The sequence below is a fragment of the Styela clava genome, chromosome 12 (genome assembly GCF_964204865.1).
Source record: "Styela clava chromosome 12, kaStyClav1.hap1.2, whole genome shotgun sequence".
Lineage (NCBI taxonomy): Eukaryota > Metazoa > Chordata > Ascidiacea > Stolidobranchia > Styelidae > Styela > Styela clava.
In genome coordinates this window covers 2,129,090-2,152,455 of record NC_135261.1, presented here as the reverse complement: position 1 = coordinate 2,152,455, position 23,366 = coordinate 2,129,090, and the positions used below count along the sequence as shown (strand labels likewise).

General features: G+C 37.8%; 2 protein-coding genes and 6 non-coding genes across 8 annotated transcripts; 7 read left to right on the top strand and 1 right to left on the bottom strand.

Annotated features, from left to right (window-relative positions):
• Positions 1-1,004: 1,004 nt before the first annotated feature.
• Trnak-uuu (transfer RNA lysine (anticodon UUU)) lies at positions 1,005-1,077 on the top strand. The gene has a single exon. It is a non-coding gene; the product is annotated as a tRNA-Lys (tRNA).
• Positions 1,078-1,876: 799 nt separating this feature from the next.
• On the bottom strand, positions 1,877-1,949 carry Trnak-uuu (transfer RNA lysine (anticodon UUU)). Its single transcript has one exon. It is a non-coding gene; the product is annotated as a tRNA-Lys (tRNA).
• A 1,157-nt stretch (positions 1,950-3,106) lies between these two features.
• Positions 3,107-3,180, top strand: Trnan-guu (transfer RNA asparagine (anticodon GUU)). Its single transcript has one exon. It is a non-coding gene; the product is annotated as a tRNA-Asn (tRNA).
• Positions 3,181-5,316: 2,136 nt separating this feature from the next.
• Trnak-uuu (transfer RNA lysine (anticodon UUU)) lies at positions 5,317-5,389 on the top strand. The gene has a single exon. It is a non-coding gene; the product is annotated as a tRNA-Lys (tRNA).
• A 3,312-nt stretch (positions 5,390-8,701) lies between these two features.
• Positions 8,702-8,774, top strand: Trnak-uuu (transfer RNA lysine (anticodon UUU)). The gene has a single exon. It is a non-coding gene; the product is annotated as a tRNA-Lys (tRNA).
• A 403-nt stretch (positions 8,775-9,177) lies between these two features.
• Positions 9,178-9,255, top strand: Trnan-guu (transfer RNA asparagine (anticodon GUU)). Its single transcript has one exon. It is a non-coding gene; the product is annotated as a tRNA-Asn (tRNA).
• Positions 9,256-16,595: 7,340 nt separating this feature from the next.
• LOC144430758 (uncharacterized) lies at positions 16,596-17,353 on the top strand. Its single transcript, XM_078118840.1, has one exon. The coding sequence runs from the start codon at positions 16,627-16,629 to the stop codon at positions 17,344-17,346; it is 720 nt and encodes a 239-aa protein (XP_077974966.1). The 5' UTR covers positions 16,596-16,626; the 3' UTR covers positions 17,347-17,353.
• Positions 17,354-21,191: 3,838 nt separating this feature from the next.
• LOC144430644 (uncharacterized) lies at positions 21,192-22,881 on the top strand. Its single transcript, XM_078118655.1, has one exon. It carries the CDS (start codon positions 21,244-21,246, stop codon positions 22,867-22,869), a length of 1,626 nt encoding a protein of 541 aa, XP_077974781.1. The 5' UTR covers positions 21,192-21,243; the 3' UTR covers positions 22,870-22,881.
• The last annotated feature ends 485 nt before the right edge of the window (positions 22,882-23,366 follow it).

Below are 23,366 nucleotides of genomic sequence, written 5' to 3'. Positions count from 1 at the left end.
TTTAATGATAATACAAATTTCTTTTAATGGAAGCAGCCGATAAACCACCGCTGTGCAACTTACTTCACTAGTTTATTTAGATAGAGATGGAAACTGTTATGTCATAGTATGATAAGAAGTATGAACACCATGCATTAATTTAACATCCAACCGTCGCTGAATCATCAAGAGGTGAAAAAAAATATTCTTATTAGTAAAAGAGCGATTTCCCTTAATGGAGTCAAAAACCAATAGTGGATATTTTGATATGATTAAGACCTAATTTTGACGCCCGTATTCTGCCCACAAGGATATGGAAAAAGTTCACTAATATTGAGCCTCGGAATCGAACCAAGGTTGGCTTGCCCAATCCGTACTGTCCCGTTTTTTTGCCACAGATATATGGCAAGCCTAATTCTGAGTAAATTTGGGCAATCTTTCATGGACCTTTCAAGTTATTCGTGGATATAATAGGTTAAAAAATTAGTTTGATTTCCCCGAAAAAATAACTTACACAAACAATGAACACAAAATTTATTGGTAAAACTGGTAAAGCTTTAAATAAAGTCAAAACATGTAAAAAATACACGTGCCAATTTACCAATCTTACACACACGAACAAGTATAAAAAGATAAAAAAAATATACCAACGTATATCATTCGGTCGTCTAACTTGTGTAACATAAACACATTGCTAGCATGGTGAGTTTCAATATAAAGCTTTTTCAGCCGACACGTCTAGGCTATTTTTATCGTTTGGGATTTGTTTACATTTGCCGAGATAGCTTGATTAAGGTAAACAATCACGAAGTAATGTGTTGAGTGGAAGCAAAATTAATAAATAAATCTTAAATGAAATTCCTTATTGTGAATAAAATTCGTGAGGGTGGTGTGTTGTAGGCGCAACATAGTTCCATATCAACAGCCTCATCATTTTTCCTCTTTAGCTCTTTGGGAAATTGAAATGAGAATTGCAAACGTAGCAAGTTGGATTCAGATTCAAATCTGATTTGTTGTTATTGTGAGCCCGGTTAGCTCAGTCGGTAGAGCGTTGGACTTTTAATCCAACGGTCAAGGGTTCAAGTCCCTTATCGGGCGCTCGCTTTTTTTCAACGGCAGTAGTTTCAATCTCACTGTTCTAAAATATAAAAGGTCCAGCGCCTAACCTCAAAAATATCCAGCACACAAAAACCACAACTAACAGATAGTAAGGTCTTCTCCCAGAAGGTTTTCCATTGAATTTTATAATCGTAAAATTTCGTTCTTGCGAAAATCTATTTGCATAAAGGTTTATTATCTTTAATATACATTTTTAAAATGATTTCTCATATAGGTTAATGCATTCCTGCAAAAATTGCTGACCACAAATATTTACGGTTTACACAAATATTCCGCGCACAAAGTTCTCGCAAAACTACAAAGTTTGTTCGCGCAAATGACACAACCAGAATTCGCATTTCACCACTTTAAGCTTTTAGCTTATGCTCAATATGCTGTCTGTTCGCTTTGCGTGTTGTCAAATTTTTCTGCCACGGAAAAGTTTAAAATGGAATGCCAGCTTTGATTAATTTGATATCAAAATATTTAGCCTAAATGTCTATAATTTATCATGATATAGATAAAGAGAGCATGATATAGAGAGAAATCCCGTGCTTGTTTGGGATGATAGTTATTGCCGAGAAAAATCACTCCTATCTGTGACTAATGGAACAAATCGATTTTCCTTTTGAGTACTCAAAAAGTGGTTGAAGTGTTGTATATAACTTTTATTGGACAAGTGGACGACCTTTGGATCGTTTCGTTATAATGCCGTTGTTGTTCTTTTTTTTATCTCAATTTCCTTATTAGTATTTTACGACCAGTGAGATTGAAATAAGATCGTCGAGGGAAAAGACAACGCCCGATAAGGGACTTGAACCCTTGACCGTTGGATTAAAAGTCCAACGCTCTACCGACTGAGCTAACCGGGCCCGCAGCAGCCCCAGGTTTATGTATCGACAAATAACCGGTGAACTATTCCTTGGCCCATGTCCGTGAATGGTTTACTGAATTCGCCTAAAATAACCGTCCCCTCCAACAGTTATGGAAAGACATGGGTGTTTCCTTGACCCTTGAAATTTTACACCTACTTTACCATTGCAAAATTTTGATGCTTATTTTAAAAGGGTTTAGGAGAGTTGGCGCTTGCGAACTAGTTTACATGTTCATCATATTTTTTTTAAATCACAGCTTTTCTAGGACTAATTTTTGAATATATTTCAACAAAACTAAAGCTGCTCAAAAGACCTAATTGTAATTAGGTTATTTAACTTACAACTCATTTTCGGAAACACTGCTGAAAACTGACAAATTAAACTCAAAATCAATATAAGAAAGCAATACTTACACATATGCATCAATATCTGTCTGAACTAAAGAAGTGTCCGAGCGGCTACATAAATTGCAATTGTTACGTCATTGTTGACGTATTCCCAATTGGTCATTGTTACAGACATAAATAAGGAAATCAATGCTCGGGGAAACAACCAGAAAGAACCTCACCCGGAGAACACTTTTAAGGTGCTGCCAACGTGTGCGATATTTTGAATAAACGGTTACATTAAGAGAGATTCGCTATTCGAGGTGCAATATTGGGCTCTGATAGCTCGACAACGACAAATAGAATTTTGTCACCCGGACAATTTTAGATCAATATAAACTAAGTTTCACTGTCTTTCGTTGCATTGTTGAGATTTATTGGACACAAAAAGGCGATGGATCGTTTGTTCATTTTGTATTTTCTTTTTGTTGTTGTGCCAAACCGCTTTTATATTAACTACTGGACCAATTGCTTTGAAATTTTCAGCTGAAGTTCCTAGTTTTGTTACTATATTATTGACGTTAGTTTAATTAAGAGGAGAGCAATGCGCAAATATAGGGACACGAAAGCCAAAACGAAGTAATACGAGTAGGCAATCTGTTACAGCCTAATTCTTACTTCCATAGTAAGGGACGAACAAAGAGTTTCTAAATAGGCAAAGAGATAAATTTCTTCAAGAAGGCTGGGCCACTAACTTTGGTTATCAGGAGGTAAATACAATTAATCGTTATCATCGTAAACCTTAGGAGCAACCCGGTTTAATGCCTCGTCTCTGTGGCGCAATCGGTTAGCGCGTTCGGCTGTTAACCGAAAGGTTGGTGGTTCGAGCCCACCCAGGGACGTTTATTGTTTTTCAAAATAATCTGGGTGATGTCACAAAAGTCTATTTGTCGTTGCCAAACTGTAAAAGCCCCAATATTGCACCTGGAATGGCGAATCTCTCTTTAATGTCAATGTTCGTTCAGAAAAGTGTTGTCCGTGTACGCTCATCTACTGCGGGGGAATATTATTCTGGGTAAATTTGGGGAACCTTTCCCAGTCATAGGACGAGTTATTCGTGGATACATGGACTTGTTGCTACCGTTCGCCCGGTTAGCTCAGTTAGTAGAGCGTTGGACTTTTAACTCAACGGTCAAGAGTTCAAGTCTCTTATCGGGCGCTCGCTTTTTCCTAACGGGTATATTTCAATTCCACTGTTCCAAAATTTGCCTTGTTGTGCCAAGTGACGCGACTGAACATTGTACCTTTTACATATATTAAATTGTTCAAGTTGGCTCTACCGTTCCTGTTAAGTTTAATGGGTAGAATTGGATTTAAGCCTTTTTCTTGTCCCTTAGTTAAGATAGCTATCGGCAACCAGTGGCTCCGGAGCCGCATGCCGCTATTTGCCCTAGTTTTTTGTCAAAAGCTGCAGGGATTCAATGAAAAGGGAGGTATAGGACGAAATACGCTAATTACGCGTCACAGCGGTTTCGAAAGTATAAGTCGCGAGCTGTAAAAATGATTCGCATTTGAAATATGTCAAAACACACTTTTTCTTTTCATTGTCAAGTTCTTATCTCTTCGTAGACTGAAGTATTGCATTTTAGGCTATTTCTTAGTAAGAAATAGATTATTGCATCATAAGTCGTTTTCCGGGAATTTCAATATCCACTGACATTGGAATAGATGTTGCGGTTTCGATTAGGTTTGAGTTCAATTGAAAGGATGCTCTTTTAATGCTAAAGGTTGCCATAGTGTAAAACCGATATAAATCATTGAACACATCGCAGACCAAACCATTTTACATCTACCAGACTTCGTGAGCGAGCACGGGCATAGAGATCGGAATCTCGTACTTGTTAAGAGAATCTCTCTTAATGTAACCGTTCATTCAAAAAGTGTTGTCCCGGGTACACTCATGGTCTTCCATATCTGCTGGAGGGGAAAGTTATTCTAGGTAGGCTTACCATACGTCCCGATTTTAGCAAGTTGTCCCGCCCGCTTGACCTAAATGTCTCAATTATGCACTATGACAACATTTTTTATTTAATGATAATACAAATTTCTTTTAATGGAGGCAGCCAATATACCACCGCTGTGCAACTTACTCCACTAGTTTAGATAGAGATAGAAACTGTTATGCCATAGTATGATAAGAAGTACGAACACCATGCAATAATTTAACATCCAACCGTACTGTCGCTGAATCATCAAAATGTGAAAAAAATATTCTAATGAGTTAAAAAGCGATTTCCCTTATTGATGTCAAAAACTAATAGTGGATATTTTAATATGATTAAAAGCTAATTTTGAGGCCCGTATTCTGCCCACAAGGGTATGGAAAAAGTTCACTAATATTGAGCCTCGGAATCGAACAAAGGTTGGCTTGCCCAATCCGTACTGTCCCGTTTTTTTGCCACAGATATATGGTAAGCCTAATTCTGAGTAAATTTGGGCAATCTTTCATGGACCTTTCAAGTTATTCGTGGATATAATTAAAAAATTAGTTTGATTTCCCCGAAAAAATAACTTACACAAACACTGAACACAAAATTTATTGGCAAAACTGGTAAAGCTTTTAATAAAGTCAAAACATGTAAAAAATACACGTGCCAATTTACCAATCTTACACACACGAACAAGTATAAAAAGATTAAAAAAAAATACCAACGTATATCATTCGGTCGTCTAACTTGTGTAACATAATCACACCGCTAGCATGGTGTGTTCAAATATAAAGCTTTTTCAGCCGACACGTCTAGGCTATTCTAAACAATCACGAAGTAATGTGTTGAGTGGAAGCAAAATTAATAAATAAATTTTAAATGAAAGTCCTCATTGTGAATAAAATTCGTGAGTGCTGTCTTGTAGGCGTAACATAGTTCCATACAAACAGCTTCATCATTTTTCCTCTTTAGATCTTTGGGAAATTGAAATGAGAATTGTGAACGTAGCAAGTTGGATTCAGATCCAAATCTGATTTGTTGTTATTGTGAGCCCGGTTAGCTCAGTCGGTAGAGCGTTGGACTTTTAATCCAACGGTCAAGGGTTCAAGTCCCTTATCGGGCGCTCGCTTTTTTTAAACGGTAGTAATTTCAATCTCACTGTTCTAAAATGTTAAAAGTCTAGCGCCTAACCTCAAAAATATCCAGCACAAGATAAGCCCCAACTAACAGATAGTAAGGTTTTATAATCGTTAAATTTCGTTCTTGCGAAAATCTATTTGCACAAAGGTTTATTATCTTTAATATACATTTTTAAAATGATTTCTCATATAGGTTAATGCATTCCTGCAAAAATTGCTGACCACAAATATTTACGGTTTACACAAATATTCCGCGCCCAAAGTTCTCGCAAAACTACAAAGTTTGTTCGCGCAAATGACACAACCAGAATTCGCATTTCACCACTTTAAGCTTTTAGCTTATACTCAATATGCTGTCTGTTCGCTTTGCGTGTTGTCAAATTTTTCTGCCACGGAAAAGTTTAAAATGGAATGCCAGCTTTGATTAATTTGATATCAAAATATTTAGTCTAAGTGTCTATAATTTATACATCATTACGGGAGAGAAAAATAAATACGCTATTTGGTAGCATAGGTCAGGATTTTCATATTTCTGTGCCGGTACCGTAAAACTGGCCGGTACCGGTACGGTACCCGTAACCCGTACCGGTACCCCGTACCGGTAGCGGTACCGGTATCAGTTAGGTACCGTACCGGTATGATGAACGAATTTTTCCCAGCTGTCTCTACGTTTGGATTATCTTATCTCGGGTCTAGTATAGTTAAATACGGTACCGGTACCAAGAGCATTTCCAGTCAGCCAGTGGGCGTAGCATACATAGGTAACGAATTTTGCATGTGTTATTCCGAGTCTTACCGGTACCTATGTAGTTTCGTACCGGTACCTAACATACTTCTAGTGGGCGTAGCATGACAATTGTTTCATGTGTCAATCCTAACCCCCACCTGACTACGCCATCCAAAAATTACATCACTACGACGTCACAGTGACGTAATAGAGCCCTTCAAACTATACAAACTGCCATCCAAGACGCGCAGACGAAAACCTGAGATTGAACGAGGCGCAGTATTTACCACTGCATGGCAGCTCTTGCCACGAATGAACCGTGGCAGCTCCTGCCGTGGTTTTATAGCGCTATTCAGTATTCAGTTACGGTATCAGTATTACGGTATAATCACAAAATAATGTACCAGATTTCAATTGATCATGCGGAATTATATCTACTTAAACCCTAACCCCAAATCCATCAAAACTGTATCCATAAGAAAAACTTACCCAATATTTGTCATCATAAGGGACAGCCCTGTCTTTACGGCCCACCTGCCGTGGTTACGGCAGCAAAATTTTACCTGCCATTGGTTTTGAATTTTCTGCCGCGCTAACGGCAGCTCGTCATTGGTTTGTGGCAGCTAAAAAGTCAGTCGCCATAGGTTTGGCCATAGCGGCCATGGTATGGAAATACCGCCATGGTTTTGAGGCAGCTGCAGACGCCACAGAATACTTAAAACTGCACTTGAATCGAACAGCTATTTCTCTCGTTTTCTCGTTGCTACCAAAGTCGCTACGATCCCAATAGGAGAGAGATCGATGACGTTAGTCAGTTCTTTATCGTTGGCGCCGATGCCATTTCCGGGCGATCGTACGTATATTTGGCAAGCTCTATGACGTGATTGTGATGTCGTAGTGACGTAATTTTTGGATGTCGTAGTCAGATGGGGGTTAGGATTGACATATCAAAAAATTGTTATGCTACGCCTACTAGAAGTACATTAGGTACGAAACTACACGTGACCAGTTATACCTAACCCCCACCACCTAGCTATGACATCCAAAATTTACGTCACTACGACGTCACCATCACGTCCTAGGGCTTGCTAAATTAAAAATTACGATAGCCCTAAATGGCATCTGCGTCGCTGATAACGAAGTCGCTGAAGTCGGCGATCTCTTTCCTATCGTGATCCAGTGATCCAATCTAGTTGCAAATTGTTCATAGTGCTTTCAAACAAGTAAACATTCCATCAGCACTTCCATCCGCATTCTCGAAGAAATCGACAATATAAGTAACTGTGCCATGTTCCAAGCTAAAATACTGAACACAGACTTGAAACATTTTCATGTTTTTGTGATTTGAAGCATCAGTTCGTGTTGCCACTTGCCATCTTCGGAAAATTAATGTAAAATATTTGGAATGTTAATAAAATTGGTATTTCTTTGGCTATTTGATCCGGACCAAAGCTAAATAAAAAAGAATAATTAAAAGCTTCAAATAAACGGAGGCGATTTAACAACGGAACAATATCAATCACAGTACTATAACTATCGATATTGGAAAAAATAAAGGACAATTATAATCTTAAAAAGGACAAGGACAAAAATCTTAAATAAAGGATTGTCCTTTGAAATAAAGGACGGTTGGCAACCCTAAGATAGAGATAGAAACTGTTATGCCATAGTATGATAAGAAGTATGAACACCATGCATTAATTTAACATCCAACCGTACTGTGGCTGAATCATCAAAAGGTGAAAAAAAAATATTCTAATGAGTAAAAGAGCGATTTTCCTTAATGAAGTCAAAAACCAATAGTGGATATTTTAATAAGATTAAAAGCTAATTTTGACGCCCGTATTCTGCCCACAAGGATATGGAGAAAGTTCACTAATATTGAGCCTCGGAATCGAACCAAGGTTGGCTTGCCCAATCCGTACTGTCCCGTTTTTTTGCCACAGATATATGGTAAGCCTAATTCTAAGTAAATTTGGGCAACCTTCCATGGACCTTTCAAGGTATTCGTGGATATAATAGGTTAAAAATTAGTTTGATTTCCCCGAAAAAATAACTTACACAAACAATGAACACAAAATTTATTGGTAAAACCGGTAAAGCTTTTAATAAAGTCAAAACATGTAAAAAATACACGTGCCAATTTACCAATCTTACACACACGAACAAGTATAAAAAGATAAAAAAAAATACCAACGTATATCATTCGGTCGTCTTACTTGTGTAACATAAACACACTGCTAGCATGGTGAGTTCAAATATAAAGCTTTTTCAGCCGACACGTCTAGGCTAATCTTATCGTTTGGGATTTGTTTACATTTGCCGAGATAGCTTGATTTAAGGTAAACAATCACGAAGTAATGTGTTGAGTGGAAGCAAAATTTATAAATAAATTTTAAATGAAATTCCTCATTGTGAATAAAATTCGTGAGTGCTGTGTTGTAGGCGCAACATAGTTCCATATAAACAGCCTCATCATTTTTCCTCTTTAGCTCTTTGGGAAATTGAAATGAGAATTACAAACGTAGCAAGTTGGATTCAGATTCAAATCTGATTTGTTGTATTGTGAGCCCGGTTAGCTCAGTCGGCAGAGCGTTGGACTTTTAATCCAACGGTCAAGGGTTCAAGTCCCTTATCGGGCGTTCGCTTTTTTTCAACGGTAGTAGTTTCAATCTCACTGTTCTAAAATGTCAAGTCTAGCGCCTAACCTCAAAAATATCCAGCACACAAAAGCCCCAACTAACAGATAGTAAGGTCTTCTCCCAGAAGGTTTTCCATTGAATTTTATAATTGTAAAATTTCGTTCTTGCGAAAATCTATTTGCACAAAGGTTTATTATCTTTAATATACATTTTCAAAATGATTTCTCATATAAGTAAATGCATTCCTGCAAAAATTGCTGACCACAAATACTTACGGTTTACACAAATACTCCGCGCCCAAAGTTCTCGCAAAACTACAAAGTTTGTTCGCGCAAATGACACAACCAGAATACAATTAATAGTTATCATCGTGAAGCTTAGGTGCAGTGCAGCCTGTTTTAAGGCCTTGCTCTGTGGCGCAATCGGTTAGCGCGTTCGGCTGTTAACCGAAAGGTTGGTGGTTCGAGCCCACCCAGGGACGTTTAATGTTTTTCAAAATAATCTGGGTGATGTCACAAAAGTCTATTTGTCGTTTCCAAACTGTAATAGCCCCAATATTGCACCTGGAATGGCGAATCTCTCTTTAATGTCAATATTCGTTCAGAAAAGTGTTGTCCGTGTACGCTCATCTACTGCGGGGGAATGTTATTCTGGGTAAATTTGGGTAACCTTTCCCAGTCATAGGACAAGTTATTCGTGGATACATGAACTTGTTGTTATCGTTCGCCCGGTTGGCTCAGTTAGTAGAGCGTTGGACTTTTAACTCAACGGTCAAGAGTTCAAGTCTCTTATCGGGCGCTCGCTTTTTCCTAACGGTTATATTTCAATCCCACTTTTCCAAAATTTGCCTTGTTGTGCCAAGTGAGGCGACTGAACATTGTACCTTTTACATATATTAAATTGTTCAATTTGGCTCTACCGCTCCTGTTAAGGTTAATGAGTAGAATTGGATTTTAAGCCTTTTTCTTATCCCTTAATTAAGATAGCTATCGACAACCAGTGGCTACGGAGCCGCATGCCGCTATTTGCCGTTAGTTCTTTGTCAGAAGCTGCAGGGATTCAATAAAAAGGGAGGTATAGAACGAAATGCGCTAATTACGCGTCACAGCGGTTTCGAAAGTATAAGTCGAGAGCTGTAAAAATAAGTCGCATTTGAAATCTGTCAAAACAAACTTTTTCTTTTCATTGTCAAGTTCTTATCTCTTCGTAGACTGAAGTATTGCATTTTAGGCTATTTCTTAGTAAGAAATAGATTATTGCATCATAAGTCGTTTTCAGGGAGTTTCAATATCCACTGACATTGGAATAGAGTAGCCTAGATGTTGCGGTTTCGATTAGGTTTGAGTTCAATTGAAAGGATGGCTCTTTTAATGCTAAAGGTTGCCATAGTGTAAAACCGATATAAACCATTGAACATATCGCAGACCAAACCATTTTACATTTACCAGTCATCACTTCGTGAGCGAGCACGGGCATAGAGATCGGAATCTCGTACTTGTTGAGCGAATCTCTCTTAATGTAACCGTCCATTCAAAAAGTGTTGTCCCGGGTACACTCATGGTCTTCCATATCTGCTGGAGGGGAAAGTTATTCTAGGTAGGCTTACCATACGTCCCGGTGTAGCCGGGACAGTCCCAATTTTAGCAAGTTGTCCCGTCGGCTTGACCTAAATGTCCCGGTTATGCAGTATGACAACATTTTTTTTATTCAAATATAATACAAATTTCTTTTAATGGAGGCAGCCGATATACCACCGCTGTGCAACTTACTTCACTAGTTTAGATAGAGCCGGGTTGCCAACTATGAAAAGTCTCAATAAAGGACATAGATTACCGTCATCATTTATTTTGTAACTTGCAGGAAAGAACAATATAAAACAAAGAAATACAAATTATATACAAGCTAAAAAGATATATTAAAAAATTTTCATGTGTTTTTCATTTAATTTTTATTTAACATTGACCCAATCAAGCTCTAATTTTCCAGTTGCATAAGTTTATAATTCCTTAAGTTATATTCGTTCTGACTCTTAGCTGACTTCAGCAATTGTGGGTCACGTTTTATTTTTTTTCGAAAATTCACGACACGTGTCTTTCAAGTTGAAGTATATTATTAAAAGCTCACTTTTCATTAGTTGTTGTATTCATATTCAAATTAAGTTTGTCTTTTAGCTTCAAATGCTCTACAATTTTTACAAGTGTCTGATATTTTGGAGAAGAATTATCCAAAAGAGATAATTTTGATAATTTTCCAAATGTTGAATTTTCATCAAAGTCAAATCTTTTTTCTAAATACGTTATTGCTGAGTTGAGAAATAATCTAAAATCTTCAGTTGCTTCTTGAGCTTCAGCAGAACTCACATTTGCAAGAAGGTGGTGAACATCATACCCAAAAAATTCTTCATCAGATCGAGATTTTAACCTATTTCTTAATTCAGTGAGAATAATGAAAACATCTGCTGTTGAAGTTTCATTTTTCCCAGTTCTTGAACAGCTGATTTAAATATATCCATTACATGTTGTGGGAATATTAAATTCATTTCAATAAGCTGAGGAACTTCTGTTGACTCATTGTCAATCATAAGAAGTTTAAGTAATTGTTTGGAACGTTCAGCTGGTCTGCTCAAGAAATAAGAAGTTGAAGCTTTCCAAGAAAGTAAGATTCTTTCCATGCATGGGTGCAGAGATAGCCACCTAGTAGGTACATGGCGCAGAATTTCATGAAATTCGGTCTCTACAAATATATAAAATTATATAAGTTTCTCGCCTTTTTGCTGACATTGAGACATGACTGTAAATTTTCAAGACAATATTTTCAATGTCAACATTCAAATTTCATAAAGCAAATTTCAATGTATTGTGTACAATGTGTGCAGTGCAGTTAGCCTTAATAATACCATCATTTAGTGTGCGAACATTAGTATATATAATGAGGATGTTTTTCTCCAAAGTTGCAATTTGCGTTGTCTGCACTTAAACAAGAAACTCTTTTTCAATCCAGTTGCAAATTGTTCATAGTGTTTTTCAAACAAGTAAACATTCCATCAGCATTTTCATCCGCATTCTCGAAGAAATCGACAATATAAGTAACTGTGCCATGGTCCAAGCTAAAATACTGAACACAGACTTGAAACATTTTCATGTTTTTGTGATTTGAAGCATCAGTTCGTGTTGCCACTTGCCATCTTCGGAAAATTAATGTAAAATATTTGGAATGTTAATAAAATTGGTATTTCTTTGGCTATTTGAGCCGAACCAAAGCGAAATTAAAAAGAATAACTAAAAGCTTCAAATAAACGGAGGCGGTTTAAGAACGGAACAATATCAAACACAGTACTTGTTACTGCAGCGGTTTGCAGCAGTGTCTTTAATGATTGACAGGCGAGATTGTATGACGTCATAGTTAGAATGTTTCGTTTAGTTAGAATGTTCTGGAAAACATGTCATTTCCTGTCTCTGGCCTGTAACACGAGTTAGTGCTGTCCTTGTATAGTTCAGACGTGTATGGCTATATTAATATTATTCTAGTGTCAAATTTTGTTGTTTGAATCTGCATGTATAAATATGAGCTTAGGATATGTACCGGTACTGGTATTGAGTTTAGTTGCATATTGTTTTGACAAAAAGGTAATTAATTGTTATGTTCTTGTTTACACAGTTTGTTATAATAATCTGCCAGAGAAGCACCGAATTCAATGTCAGTTACCGCAGTTTCAACATTATAATTATCAATTAGCATTTAACCGGAACACAATATTTCATGTTTGATGACATTACTGCATTATTTCTGGACTTTGTCCTGTGGAAGCTGGATTTTCATGCTATTAAAATATTGAAACACGAGTCAAGCTGCATTGAATTGTTATTAGATTCGTCTGCTAGCATTCCATCAACAGACTAAGGAAGGGATCAAATGCCTGCAGCCACAGTAACTGACAATAGGTCTGCTGAACTGTCAGATTCGAGTCATCAGGAATATTTACAGAGTTAACAACAATAACAGTCAACAGAATAATGGCAAGTCAAGACAACCGAGAAGAAGGAATATCAAAGTTCACACCAACCAACAGCTGACAATCCAAATTATGTCAATTCCGAGTTGCTTGCATCTTCGAGTGGTATGTCAAAAGAAATAGAAGAAATAATGAGCGATATACCCAATGTGGATTTAAGGTGCCTTTCCAAACAAGTTCAGCATTTAACTGATGAGATGAAAGGTGAAGATGATGCACTTTCAATTGCTGGTTCTGCTTGCTCTAATTGCAGTCACAAAACAGAAAAAAGTTCAATTTCTCAACAAAGCAACTCCAGCCTTGTTTCACTTAGACTGAAATATAAAACAAATCTTGCTGACCTGAAAGTAAAGCAAAAGTATCAGCAAGAGGAGGATAGACTAATGAAGGAGTTCCAGTCATCAATGAGCAATCTTAAGCTTCGAAGAGAAATTGAAGTAAATGAAGCCTGCCTATCTGTTCTTGATGAAGAAGAAGTGAAACTTCAACTGGAAAGTAATGAGCTCTCGGCTATAGCCAGTCAGGACTCTGGTAAGGTTCCAGAGTCGTCAAGTTGCCATGGAGAGCCATTGCTATTACAACTGGAAGGTACCAAGCAGTTGAAATTAACCAATCAAAATTTAGGTGAGACATCTAAGTTGCCAATATGCCATGGAGAGCCATCTCTATCACAATTAGAAAGTACCAAGTCTTTGAAATTAACCGAACGGAAATTAGATGGGGCTTCCAAGTTGCCAATATGTCACGGAGAGCCATCTTTACCAACATCAGCTAGTTATGTTTATTCTGTTTCTGGTTCAACAAGACATTTGCAAACACCATCAACCGTAATTTGCTCATCACATCCACAATTTGTAAATTCTCTCGTGCAGCACCTTCCAATCGACGGTCAATGTTACACACAAAATGCCATGCAAAGTGTTCCATTTTCATATGGGTATGCACCGATGAGCAATTTATCATCTCCACAAAGCCTGTATTCTACTGTGAGACAAGGTGATAACTTGCTAAGCCAGCTCAATGGTCAAAACATTGTCAACAATCACCCCTTTTCCAGTGGAATTAAGACAACATGTGATAGATCAGCAGATAGAGGAGGAGCTCAATATAGACTTCCAGAAATCAAAATTGAAGTATTCACTGGGGAAATTATTAAATATCCATCATGGGAGACTGCATTCAATGGTTTAGTTGATAACAAAGCGGCATGTGTAGAACAAAAGTTGAATTTGCTCAGCCAATATTTGAGCGGTGAGCCGAAAGAACTTGTGCAAGGTTATTTGTTACTTCAGACCGAAGATGCATATGTAATGGCAAAGGAGGAGCTGAAGCGAAGGTATGGGAATTCAAATTTGATAAGTAAAGCGTTTGCTACTAAATTGAAAGAATGGCCCAATATAGCACCACATGACCCAATTAGCATAAGAAGGTTCTCTGACTTCCTAAATCAACTTCTGGCTGCAAAAAGGCGGTTTCAGTGTTTGGGTATTCTGGATTACTCCCAAGAAAATACGAATATTGTTGTTGCCAACAAAGTTGCCATATGACGTTATAAACTTGTGGAGAATTGAAGTTAGAAAGTATAAACAAGTAAAGAAAAATGAAAATGCTTATCCATCTTTTGATGTTCTTGTAAGATTTGTGTACGATCAAGCAGAGAATGCCAACATTCCAGAATTGAGTGATCTCAAAAAAGAATCTAGAGCATCGTATCACAAAGCCGATATGTCAAACAGAAGATCCAAGGTTGTGGTGCTATCCACTTCAACAAAAGAAGAGTGTAAATCACAATGTAAATTTTGTAATAAGGATCATTTTCTCCAAGATTGTGAGAAGTTCATTAGTTTATCAAGGATGGACAAGAAACAATTCATTCTAAGCAACAATCTTTGTTTTGCGTGTGGCTCTGGAAGCGGTCATTTTGCACGAAATTGTAAAGATAAGGCGAAGTGCAAAATATGCCAGAAAACTCATATGACTTGTTTTCATCAAGCAGAAAAACAAAAGACGTCAGAGCAGACCACATCTTTATGCACTACGACCAGTAACAAGATTGACCAATTGCATGACATCGAATGTGACTTATCTATGATACTTCCAGTATGGATCAGAGATAAAGGTGATCATAGTAAGGAAGTTTTGTCTTATTGCATTCTAGATGAGCAATCTAATACAGGCTTCATCAGTCATCAGGTCCAGGAAGAACTTGGTGTCAAGGGACACGAAACCAGCATAACTCTATCAACAATGTTCAAAAGCAATGTGGCCATTGCAACTAGAAAAGTATCATGTTTGGAAGTGCTCAGCTATGATCGTAAAGTGTGTATAGGATTGCCACCGGTGTACACTCGAGAAGAAATTCCAATTAGACGATCACAAATACCCACACCAGATAAGGCAAGGGCATGGCCTCATTTAGAAAAAATTGCTGATCTAATTTCACCATATCATCCAATCGTTCCAGTTGGATTATTGCTTGGGAACAACATTCCTAGTGTACTGAGACCTAGAGAAATAATTGCTGGCCATGATGACCAGCCATATGCTCAAAGGTCAATTCTGGGCTGGGGAATTGTTGGAGCAGTGCGGAGGTCTTCACTCAAACCAGCTGTTTCTCATCTGATTGATACTGATGTAAGCAACCATGATGTAGATATTTATCATGAAGTAACATGCAGATTTGCTTTATTGACAAAGACAAAAGAAATTATTGAGCCTCACCATCTACAGCGAATGCCGGAGCTAGAATTCACAGAGCGTGAAAATAAATACAGCGAGCTTTCCATTGATGACTCTCGATTTTTGAAAATTTCATCAGAAAATATAGTCAGAACCAATGATGGTCATTTCGAAATGCCTCTGCCTTTAAAGTCTAGGGAAGTTTCATTACCAAATAATAGATCACTAGCATTGCGTAGACTGCTCCAACTTAAAATGAGACTGCTGAAAGATGAAAGATTTAAAAATGACTATGTTGAATTCATGGAAAACACACTTCGAGATTGTGCCGAAAGGGTCCCAGATGAAGAATTGTTGCTGCTCAATGGTAAAGTTAACTACATACCTCACTCTGGAATTTACCATGAAAGGAAAACTGATCAAATCAGAGTTATATTTGATTGCTCTGCGGTCTACGCTGGTGTTTCACTAAATGACTACCTTTTGCAGGGTCCGAATTTAATGTCAAATTTGGTTGGAATTTTGTGGAGATTCAGGCAAGATTCTATTGCAGTAGTAAGCGATATTAAGTCCATGTTCCACCAATTTTATGTAAAAGAAGATGACAGAAATCTCCTACGGTTCTTATGGTGGGAAGATAGCAACTTTAACAGAAGTATCGTAGAATTTCGAATGAAAAGTCATCCATTTGGAGCAGCCAGCAGTCCAGGTTGTGCAAACTTTGGTTTAAAACGATGTGCTGATGAAGGAGAAGCCGAATACGGAGAAGCGGCAGCTAATTATATTCGACAGGATTTCTATATGGATGATGGGTTGAAGTCTGTGGCTACAGTTGAAGAAGCAGTTGATTTAATTCAACAGAGTCGAGCACTCTGTTCCAGTGCTGGCCTCAAATTGCATAAATTCATATCTGATAACCGCGAAGTGCTTGAATCCATACCAGAAGATGAAAGAGCTAAGGATATTAAAACTCTGGACGTCACAGTTGATCCTCTACCAATTGAAAGAACTTTGGGTATTGTCTGGTGTATTGAATCTGACGATTTTCAGTTCAAAATAGAAATACAGGATCTTCCGTTTACTAGAAGAAACATCCTCTCTTCGGTGAGCTCTATTTTTGATCCTGCGGGATTTTTAGCACCAGTTGTTTTAAGAGGAAAAATGATTTTACAAGAACTCTGCAAAGAAAAATATGACTGGGATGACCCAGTGCCTAATTATTTGCAAAGTAAGTGGGAAAAATGGCGCAATGAAATTCTAGAATTGGAGCGACTGAAGATTCCTCGCTGTTATAAACCTGAAGACTTTGGCCGTATCAGCTCTGTTGAACTTCATAGTTTCTCGGATGCCAGTGAAATTGGTTATGGCCAGTGTACTTATTTGAGACTGACTAATGAGCGGGGTGAGATTCATTGCAGTTTTGTTATGGGAAAGGCTCGTGTAGCCCCGTTGAAGCAAATCACAATACCAAGAATGGAGCTGACTGCAGCTGTGATCTCAGCAAAAATGAGTGACCTAATTGTTCGGGAGCTCGAGTATAAGGACATCAGTGTTTTTCATTGGGTGGATAGCAAGGTAGTTCTCGGCTATATAAATAATGAGGCAAAAAGATTTCATGTGTTCGTAGCTAACCGTGTGCAACAGATACACGATTTGAGTAAATCTGATACATGGTTTTACATCGATTCATCTGCGAATCCTAGTGATGACGCCTCAAGAGGCATAAGTGCAAGAGAACTTCTTTATGATTCTCGCTGGCTAAGAGGACCAGAATTTCTTTGGCAACAAGATCAGAGTTGGAAAAGCTCATTATATAAAGCTGATGAGGAAACTGAAAATTGTTTGATAGAGGAAACGATGAATCGGCAAACTAGTCATTAATCCCATATGTAATTATTGAGAGTTGGTTCCGCAAGTGTAATTTTCTTTAGATTTTGTAAGGAATCTATGTGTAAATAGTGCTGTTTCTTCCTTAATGTTACTCTGTTCAATTTTATGTGTTCATTGAGTAAGGTTTAGAGTCGATTTGTATAATTGCAAAACATAGTAGGTAGTTATTGTTTTGCAGGAGAGCCATGTTACTGCAGCGGTTTGCAGCAGTGTCTTTAATGATTGACAGGCGAGATTGTATGACGTCATAGTTAGAATTTTTCGTTTAGTTAGAATGTTCTGGAAAACATGTCATTTCCTGTCTCTGGCCTGTAACACGAGTTAGTGCTGTCCTTGTATAGTTCAGACGTGTATGGCTATATTAATATTATTCTAGTGTCAAATTTTGTTGTTTGAATCTGCATGTATAAATATGAGCTTAGGATATGTACCGGTACTGGTATTGAGTTCAGTTGCATATTGTTTTGACAAAAAGGTAATTAATTGTTATGTTCTTGTTTACACAGTTTGTTATAATAATCTGCCAGAGAAGCACCGAATTCAATGTCAGTTACCGCAGTTTCAACATTATAATTATCAATTAGCATTTAACCGGAACACAATATTTCATGTTTGATGACATTACTGCATTATTTCTGGACTTTGTCCTGTGGAAGCTGGATTTTCATGCTATTAAAATATTGAAACACGAGTCAAGCTGCATTGAATTGTTATTAGATTCGTCTGCTAGCATTCCATCAACAGACTAAGGAAGGGATCAAATGCCTGCAGCCACAGTAACTGACAATAGGTCTGCTGAACTGTCAGATTCGAGTCATCAGGAATATTTACAGAATTAACAACAATAACAGTCAACAGAATAATGGCAAGTCAAGACAACCGAGAAGAAGGAATATCAAAGTTCACACCAACAGCTGACAATCCAAATTATGTCAATTCTGATGTCAATTCCGAGTTGCTTGCATCTTCGAGTGGTATGTCAAAAGAAATAGAAGAAACAATGAGCGATATACCCAATGTGGATTTAAGGTGCCTTTCCAAACAAGTTCAGCATTTAACTGATGAGATGAAAGGTGAAGATGATGCACTTTCAATTGCTGGTTCTGCTTGCTCTAATTGCAGTCACAAAACAGAAAAAAGTTCAATTTCTCAACAAAGCAACTCCAGCCTTGTTTTACTTAGACTGAAATATAAAACAAATCTTGCTGACCTGAAAGTAAAGCAAAAGTATCAGCAAGAGGAGGATAGACTAATGAAGGAGTTCCAGTCATCAATGAGCAATCTTAAGCTTCGAAGAGAAATTGAAGTAAATGAAGCCTGCCTATCTGTTCTTGATGAAGAAGAAGTGAAACTTCAACTGGAAAGTAATGAGCTCTCGGCTATAGCCAGTCAGGACTCTGGTAAGGTTCCAGAGTCGTCAAGTTGCCATGGAGAGCCATTGCTATTACAACTGGAAGGTACCAAGCAGTTGAAATTAACCAATCAAAATTTAGGTGAGACATCTAAGTTGCCATGGAGAGCCATTGCTATTACAACTGGAAGGTACCAAGCAGTTGAAATTAACCAATCAAAATTTAGGTGAGACATCTAAGTTGCCAATATGTCATGGAGAGCCATCTCTATCACAATTAGAGAGTACCAAGTCTTTGAAATTAACCGAACGGAAATTAGATGGGGCTTCCAAGTTGCCAATATGTCACGGAGAGCCATCTTTACCAACAGCAGCTAGTTATGTTTATTCTGTTTCTGGTTCAACAAGACATTTGCAAACACCATCAACCGTAATTTGCTCATCACATCCACAATTTGTAAATTCTCTCGTGCAGCACCTTCCAATCGACGGTCAATGTTACACACAAAATGCCATGCAAAGTGTTCCATTTTCATATGGGTATGCACCGATGAGCAATTTATCATCTCCACAAAGCCTGTATTCTACTGTGAGACAAGGTGATAACTTGCTAAGCCAGCTCAATGGTCAAAACATTGTCAACAATCACCCCTTTTCCAGTGGAATTAAGACAACATGTGATAGATCAGCAGATAGAGGAGGAGCTCAATATAGACTTCCAGAAATCAAAATTGAAGTATTCACTGGGGAAATTATTAAATATCCATCATGGGAGACTGCATTCAATGGTTTAGTTGATAACAAAGCGGCATGTGTAGAACAAAAGTTGAATTTGCTCAGCCAATATTTGAGCGGTGAGCCGAAAGAACTTGTGCAAGGTTATTTGTTACTTCAGACCGAAGATGCATATGTAATGGCAAAGGAGGAGCTGAAGCGAAGGTATGGGAATTCAAATTTGATAAGTAAAGCGTTTGCTACTAAATTGAAAGAATGGCCCAATATAGCACCACATGACCCAATTAGCATAAGAAGGTTCTCTGACTTCCTAAATCAACTTCTGGCTGCAAAAAGGCGGTTTCAGTGTTTGGGTATTCTGGATTACTCCCAAGAAAATACGAATATTGTTGTTGCCAACAAAGTTGCCATATGACGTTATAAACTTGTGGAGAATTGAAGTTAGAAAGTATAAACAAGTAAAGAAAAATGAAAATGCTTATCCATCTTTTGATGTTCTTGTAAGATTTGTGTACGATCAAGCAGAGAATGCCAACATTCCAGAATTGAGTGATCTCAAAAAAGAATCTAGAGCATCGTATCACAAAGCCGATATGTCAAACAGAAGATCCAAGGTTGTGGTGCTATCCACTTCAACAAAAGAAGAGTGTAAATCACAATGTAAATTTTGTAATAAGGATCATTTTCTCCAAGATTGTGAGAAGTTCATTAGTTTATCAAGGATGGACAAGAAACAATTCATTCTAAGCAACAATCTTTGTTTTGCGTGTGGCTCTGGAAGCGGTCATTTTGCACGAAATTGTAAAGATAAGGCGAAGTGCAAAATATGCCAGAAAACTCATATGACTTGTTTTCATCAAGCAGAAAAACAAAAGACGTCAGAGCAGACCACATCTTTATGCACTACGACCAGTAACAAGATTGACCAATTGCATGACATCGAATGTGACTTATCTATGATACTTCCAGTATGGATCAGAGATAAAGGTGATCATAGTAAGGAAGTTTTGTCTTATTGCATTCTAGATGAGCAATCTAATACAGGCTTCATCAGTCATCAGGTCCAGGAAGAACTTGGTGTCAAGGGACACGAAACCAGCATAACTCTATCAACAATGTTCAAAAGCAATGTGGCCATTGCAACTAGAAAAGTATCATGTTTGGAAGTGCTCAGCTATGATCGTAAAGTGTGTATAGGATTGCCACCGGTGTACACTCGAGAAGAAATTCCAATTAGACGATCACAAATACCCACACCAGATAAGGCAAGGGCATGGCCTCATTTAGAAAAAATTGCTGATCTAATTTCACCATATCATCCAATCGTTCCAGTTGGATTATTGCTTGGGAACAACATTCCTAGTGTACTGAGACCTAGAGAAATAATTGCTGGCCATGATGACCAGCCATATGCTCAAAGGTCAATTCTGGGCTGGGGAATTGTTGGAGCAGTGCGGAGGTCTTCACTCAAACCAGCTGTTTCTCATCTGATTGATACTGATGTAAGCAACCATGATGTAGATATTTATCATGAAGTAACATGCAGATTTGCTTTATTGACAAAGACAAAAGAAATTATTGAGCCTCACCATCTACAGCGAATGCCGGAGCTAGAATTCACAGAGCGTGAAAATAAATACAGCGAGCTTTCCATTGATGACTCTCGATTTTTGAAAATTTCATCAGAAAATATAGTCAGAACCAATGATGGTCATTTCGAAATGCCTCTGCCTTTAAAGGCTAGGGAAGTTTCATTACCAAATAATAGATCACTAGCATTGCGTAGACTGCTCCAACTTAAAATGAGACTGCTGAAAGATGAAAGATTTAAAAATGACTATGTTGAATTCATGGAAAACACACTTCGAGATTGTGCCGAAAGGGTCCCAGATGAAGAATTGTTGCTGCTCAATGGTAAAGTTAACTACATACCTCACTCTGGAATTTACCATGAAAGGAAAACTGATCAAATCAGAGTTATATTTGATTGCTCTGCGGTCTACGCTGGTGTTTCACTAAATGACTACCTTTTGCAGGGTCCGAATTTAATGTCAAATTTGGTTGGAATTTTGTGGAGATTCAGGCAAGATTCTATTGCAGTAGTAAGCGATATTAAGTCCATGTTCCACCAATTTTATGTAAAAGAAGATGACAGAAATCTCCTACGGTTCTTATGGTGGGAAGATAGCAACTTTAACAGAAGTATCGTAGAATTTCGAATGAAAAGTCATCCATTTGGAGCAGCCAGCAGTCCAGGTTGTGCAAACTTTGGTTTAAAACGATGTGCTGATGAAGGAGAAGCCGAATACGGAGAAGCGGCAGCTAACTATATTCGACAGGATTTCTATATGGATGATGGGTTGAAGTCTGTGGCTACAGTTGAAGAAGCAGTTGATTTAATTCAACAGTGTCGAGCACTCTGTGCCAGTGCTGGCCTCAAATTGCATAAATTCATATCTGATAACCGCGAAGTGCTTGAATCCATACCAGAAGATGAAAGAGCTAAGGATATTAAAACTCTGGACGTCACAGTTGATCCTCTACCAATTGAAAGAACTTTGGGTATTGTCTGGTGTATTGAATCTGACGATTTTCAGTTCAAAATAGAAATACAGGATCTTCCGTTTACTAGAAGAAACATCCTCTCTTCGGTGAGCTCTATTTTTGATCCTGCGGGATTTTTAGCACCAGTTGTTTTAAGAGGAAAAATGATTTTACAAGAACTCTGCAAAGAAAAATATGACTGGGATGACCCAGTGCCTAATTATTTGCGAAGTAAGTGGGAAAAATGGCGCAATGAAATTCTAGAATTGGAGCGACTGAAGATTCCTCGCTGTTATAAACCTGAAGACTTTGGCCGTATCAGCTCTGTTGAACTTCATAGTTTCTCGGATGCCAGGGAAATTGGTTATGGCCAGTGTACTTATTTGAGACTGACTAATGAGCGGGGTGAGATTCATTGCAGTTTTGTTATGGGAAAGGCTCGTGTAGCCCCGTTGAAGCAAATCACAATACCAAGAATGGAGCTGACTGCAGCTGTGATCTCAGCAAAAATGAGTGACCTAATTGTTCGGGAGCTCGAGTATAAGGACATCAGTGTTTTTCATTGGGTGGATAGCAAGGTAGTTCTCGGCTATATAAATAATGAGGCAAAAAGATTTCATGTGTTCGTAGCTAACCGTGTGCAACAGATACACGATTTGAGTAAATCTGATACATGGTTTTACATCGATTCATCTGCGAATCCTAGTGATGACGCCTCAAGAGGCATAAGTGCAAGAGAACTTCTTTATGATTCTCGCTGGCTAAGAGGACCAGAATTTCTTTGGCAACAAGATCAGAGTTGGAAAAGCTCATTATATAAAGCTGATGAGGAAACTGAAAATTGTTTGATAGAGGAAACGATGAATCGGCAAACTAGTTATTAATCCCATATGTAATTATTGAGAGTTGGTTCCGCAAGTGTAATTTCCTTTAGATTTTGTAAGGAATCTATGTGTAAATAGTGCTGTTTCTTTCTTAATGTTACTCTGTTCAATTTTATGTGTTCATTGAGTAAGGTTTAGAGTCGATTTGTATAATTGCAAAACATAGTAGGTAGTTATTGTTTTGCAGGAGAGCCATGTTACTGCAGCGGTTTGCAGCAGTGTCTTTAATGATTGACAGGCGAGATTGTATGACGTCATAGTTAGAATTTTTCGTTTAGTTAGAATGTTCTGGAAAACATGTCATTTCCTGTCTCTGGCCTGTAACACGAGTTAGTGCTGTCCTTGTATAGTTCAGACGTGTATGGCTATATTAATATTATTCTAGTGTCAAATTTTGTTGTTTGAATCTGCATGTATAAATATGAGCTTAGGATATGTACCGGTACTGGTATTGAGTTCAGTTGCATATTGTTTTGACAAAGAGGTAATTAATTGTT

What these genes read in the sequence shown, in the direction of transcription:
- LOC144430758 (XM_078118840.1), top strand. Translation starts at nt 16,627, where the DNA reads ATGATTTTACAAGAACTCTGCAAAGAAAAATATGACTGGGATGACCCA.
- LOC144430644 (XM_078118655.1), top strand. Translation starts at nt 21,244, where the DNA reads ATGAGACTGCTGAAAGATGAAAGATTTAAAAATGACTATGTTGAATTC.